The 5,000-nt window shown below is 39.9% G+C and overlaps 1 protein-coding gene across 4 annotated transcripts in view; it reads right to left on the bottom strand.

Moving 5' to 3' along the window:
* LOC138051497 (uncharacterized) overlaps positions 1–5,000 on the bottom strand; it is a 282,752-nt gene that overhangs the window by 261,176 nt on the left and 16,576 nt on the right. For 3 of the 4 annotated variants that reach the window (XM_068897712.1, XM_068897714.1, XM_068897713.1), the window contains exons 6-8: positions 3,352–3,667; positions 2,870–3,160; positions 1,320–1,807 (exon numbers count right to left, since the gene is read on the bottom strand). The exons of the other annotated variant lie outside the window; for it this stretch is intronic. In XM_068897712.1, the coding sequence (XP_068753813.1) occupies positions 1,455–1,807; positions 2,870–3,160; positions 3,352–3,667 (960 nt within the window). In that variant the 3' untranslated portion in view covers positions 1,320–1,454. Of the gene's footprint in view, positions 1–1,319; positions 1,808–2,869; positions 3,161–3,351; positions 3,668–5,000 lie in introns of those variants that run through there. 4 annotated transcript variants of the gene reach the window in all.

Below are 5,000 nucleotides of genomic sequence, written 5' to 3'. Positions count from 1 at the left end.
TAAGTGGTTGAAATTACTACTTTCCAGCATACGTTCCAGCTGGTTTCTGGTCATTGCATCTCTTCTTTGCTCTAGCGATTTTAGGGTGTCCTTGGGAAGTCCAAGAATTCTCAGGCACTCTTTGTAACTCCAAGGAAAGGTATTCCGGCACAGCACCCCAAATTGGGCTAGCGTGTTCCAGCAATGTCCGGATTTTTGTGATGTAAATTGTAAGACCAACCTCAGCTGGAATATTAGCTTTTCTACATGCTCTCACGTGGTAGATACGTTTACTGGCTTTGCTTACGATATTAGTTATGTGAGAGTTCCACTTTAAGTCATTCTGGACTGCGACTCCAAGCAATTTAAACTGTGTGACTCTTTCAAGCTCCACATTGTTAACATGCAATGGTGGTGGAGTATCACTTGTTTTCTTGAATGAAACCCACATATCCTTTGCTTTCTTAGCATTATTTTCCATTTTATTGACAGCAGCCCAGGATCAATTGATCTGCTGCTAGCCACTGACAAATCACGATAGTTTGCTCAGCCTTGGCCAATAATTGTTAATTGTTAATTAAGCAGTAGCATTTCTGTTGTTTTCCCGATCATGAAGCTGATGCTAAGTCCGCTTTGTGGTCTCGTCCCCGAGTATCTTTCCTCTTTCTTTGTCTATCACAGTCGCATACCTTTCCATAAACTTCGTGATTGATTTGAAATAGCTTTGATCACTTTGTGGAGACATGGTGGCCTAGTGGTTAGCGCCCCGGATTCCCGATCTCAGGGTCGATGGTTCGAGGCCTAGTGCTGTCGTCGTGTTCCTTCCTTGGAAACAAGTACTGGTTTATGCAATGTTGGACACCCAAATCAATGCTACATTTAGCTTAAAGAAACCTGCGACGAGCCAACGAAGCTTCGTCTGAGTACCATCACAAGTCAAGAGCCACTCATCGACGGTCAAAGAGTCTCAATCTCGACCCCAAGATTGACACACAGCTATATCTATTCCTGCCGATGAAGAGCATATCCCGACTCAGGCCATAGCTAAGAACTGGGAACACTTGCAAATAATTGAAGACTACACTCACGACTTATTGGACTACAATGTTGGAATACTCATCGGATTGGTATAACAAACAGTATGGTATTATCAGATCTTAGATAGAGTATCGTGGGTGTTAACGACGTGAGGAATACAAGGTCCCTCTGCCACAGGGTTGCGGTAAGGGAGCTACCCGCTGTAACAACGAACTACAAAGATGACAAGGAGACATCCTTAATTAATGAATACTCTCTTAAAGAACAATTATGATGAAATCAAATTAGCCTGTACCTTCCACAATTTGATTTGCACTTTTATTTTTAATCTTCTTATTCAGCACGTTGCTTTGATGTTTCACAAATTTCCAGTACATTAATTTCTTAGTAAACATTTTAGGAGATAATGCATACGTAAGAACGTCATATTTTTATGGCTATTTATAATAATAACAGTAGTGGATTTTAAGATTATTCCTTTTGATGTCCAAAAAGGGGTGTTTGCCTCGAGCTTTAGTATTATGGGGTAAGGCATCTTCATTGTCCCAGCGGAAAAATTCTTCCTTGATTTTGGTATTATTGACCATCTGACATTGATGGGTATTAGACTTGAGCAAAACGAAGGGCACGTTAGTGGGAAGATTAATGACATTTGTTGCGTATCCATCATCCCGACAACAGAATTCGATTTTTGTGTTCCTGTCATAAACCCCGTCTGGTAGCTGACCGGTGACCTTGTTCGCATTATTGCTATCTTCATCATCCCACTTAACGTATCCGTTCCCGAAACCTGGTAGGAGCAATACAGAACATTAAATAAATATAACTGGAAAGGATTCTGAAATTTTAAGTACTGCTATAATTACATGTCAGCATTGCTAAAGCCTATGATACACGGTTCAACATCTTGCAACATTTGTTGCTCAACAAATGTTGCTGCTCTTGTTCAACAAACCTTGAACAGTATGTCGTGTCATGTTGAATGTTGAAATATGCCATTCAACTCGTTGAATGTTGTTGAACGATGTTGAACGAAAATAGAGACCAGCTCTATTCCGTTCAACACGTTTGTGCAACATGATTCAACATTTGTTAAGCAACAAATGTTGCAAGATGTTGATCCGTGTATCATCGGCTTAAGAAGTAATGGGGCAGATCTTTAACCGCCACTACAAAGGCTTTTGCGGACCTATTTGGTACAAACATTGCGTATTTTTTTCTCCGATAGAAAAGTTTCTTTTTTGCAAGTTTGTTAAAAGTTGTCGAATTCCAATTTTCGTCGACAATGGCGTCTTTCATTTTGCTGTCCCGGCGTTTTGGGTAACAAAAATTCTCTCTTTAAAAGAAGGTCTCTTCTTACGTTCCCAAACTGCAAGTTTATTAGGCAACACTGAATTCTGAATCTTAACTTAAGGTTGCTCAAAACAGTTTCCAGCACTGAGATTTTGATGGGCCATTATAACCACTTTTTATCACTTGATGCTACAAACACAACGTGTTCACTAATGACGGGGCTACCATGACTGTAGCATCAAATGATAAATAGTGGTTACAGCAACCCATCAAAATCTAGGTGCTGGAAGCTGGTTTAAGTCACCTTAATGAACAAAACTTGCCTTTTTAACTTTCTCAAATATACGAGCGAATGTGTATTGCAAGCATGCTCGTGTCGCATCATTGGGTATGTATGTATGTATGTATGTATGTATGTATGTATGTATGTATGTATGTATGTATGTATGTATGTATGTATGTATGTATGTATGTATGTACATTGTTGAGTCGGAACGATTAACCAAAAATGATTCATAATTAAAGTAAGGCACATCAAGAAGAGCAACAATACACTGACCGTCAGGGCAATTTCCTTTCTTGTAGATGCAGTATTTTCCTTTGGGCCAAGGGAGATCGTAGTTAGAGGTTTTGCTCTGTGTCTTCATGCAAAACTTTTGTTCCATGTTGTTTTTACGGACTCTTCCTGCTAAATCATATGGATAAGACCAATAGTTCTTTGAATTCACATCCTCGGTGTCATGGTAACGAGTCCCCGCGTTCCAAAAGCCTCCACCCGGACATCCTGACTTTGTCATGGGGAGTCCATAGGTACCGAATGGCCAAGTAAGAGGAATGCGCACCACGGGATCTGAAAATTGAACGAGTAGCACTTTCATTTCTCATTACGCAGGTCGCTGTAACACCAGGAGCCGATGACCTATGACCCATGACAGGATCATGCGGACTTCTGTAACATTTATTACCAACAACGTTTTCTTGGCTGTTTTGTTAGAGTATTTTACTGGTAATTATATTTTTACGCATAGTGTGAAATCATACCTTGTGGTTCAGAAACATGTTTTATCTGTGGGTATTCCTGCAAGATTCTTTTCAAGTTCCCTTTTCGCTGTGCCAAATTTTCGCATCGATGTTGCTGGTCAAGGACACTGAAAAAACTATCTTCAACAGCTTTGTCAATAGGCGTCAGCTTTAATTTAATGGGCTCAGGCATGTCGGGACCTCCAGATGTGAATTTCACTGTGTTCTCGGTAAATTTAGTCGTATCCGTGGTGGATTCCTTAAACTTACTGATATCAACTTGCAAAGAGGCACTGAATACCCCGTACCCACCAGACGCGGACACCGATGATCCTATCTGCAAGTCCAAAGCGTTAACATGATTCAGTTTCTATTGGCAAAGACAAACGTTTTGTGAGGATAACCACGTTTTTTGCAAGGCAAGGAAAATTTAGTTGGAATAGATTTAACCTCTTCGAATTTACTTTGGTTAAAGTCATAGCGCTAACATCTTACGATTTTATCGAATTTTGACAATCAAATGCCCATTTTCACCTTAGACGCAACGCGATCGTTTGTTATTGTTTTGAATCTCGAATAGCGTATTCCGATTGGCCAACTATTTTTGTCGCGCCAGTTCGTGGTGTTGAAAACAAGAAACAAAAGAAACATCGATAGTAGCCTGATCGTCGTTTGGGTTATTACCAGGTGATTTTAACAAGTAAAAGTAAATTACCTCTTATCTTTATGAAGTCGACTGATTTAGACATTGGAGAATCGCCAAAGCGGAAATTTTACGGTTCGGCTATTCAGCAAAAGGAATAGAAACAATTCTGAAGCTAAGGAGAGAGGTAATATTACTTCAGTGCTGAAATGCATGGCTTCTTTGTTTAAACTTACTTTTACTTTGTCAGTTTCGATTTGTTAGGATACCTGGGACGCAGATGTAAAATAAAGATGCTTGTGCTCAAAAGAGTGGCAGAGGTTGCTGTCTTCGTGGAGCGGCGAGCAAACTTCGCCTTGGCAATTCGTCATGTTGTTCGATACTATTCGAGTTTAAATGGAAATATTTCAAACAAATATGGACATAAGATACTACAATAAAATTATGAAATGATAAGTAGAGAACGTATTCAAATCAGGACCTAAAAGATTTGGGGACTGGACACCGGTAATCATGGCGTGTGGACGTGACACGGATAGCTCCGCAAATATTTACCAAATATTCTAGTTTTCCTCTATTAACAAGTGGTTTATTCGTAAGAAGTAGCTCTTTTATTAATCTTCGTTTTCTAGAAATGGGAAGAACACAAAAACATCAATCAAAGGGCGGCCGCCGCTCTAGATTCTGAACAGGATTTGTCGGTGCCCGATGGCGCCGAAGGAGATTACGTAACTCTACCCACCGTTCGCGAATTGTTAAAGGTGCAGGAATCCACATTTAAGTCGCTATTTGAGTCAACGATTCATTCATTGACTTTGAGGGTTGACAGTATGGTGAAGGTTGTGCACGAGATGAAAACTAGCTTTGCAGTTCATTCAAAAAGATGTCGAAGATTTGAAACCTATTCATGTCAAAGGGGCGGTGTCACGCTATTTTAGTCAAGCTTCTAAACACTAAAAGACGTCTTTGCATCAATGAAGACCAAAAAATAATGATGTATTTTTGTTGAAAATAACCATTGAAGTGC

The sequence above is a fragment of the Montipora capricornis genome, chromosome 6, assembly GCF_036669925.1.
Source record: "Montipora capricornis isolate CH-2021 chromosome 6, ASM3666992v2, whole genome shotgun sequence".
Taxonomy (NCBI): Eukaryota; Metazoa; Cnidaria; class Anthozoa; order Scleractinia; family Acroporidae; genus Montipora; species Montipora capricornis.
This window is presented reverse-complemented; position numbering and strand designations above follow the sequence as displayed.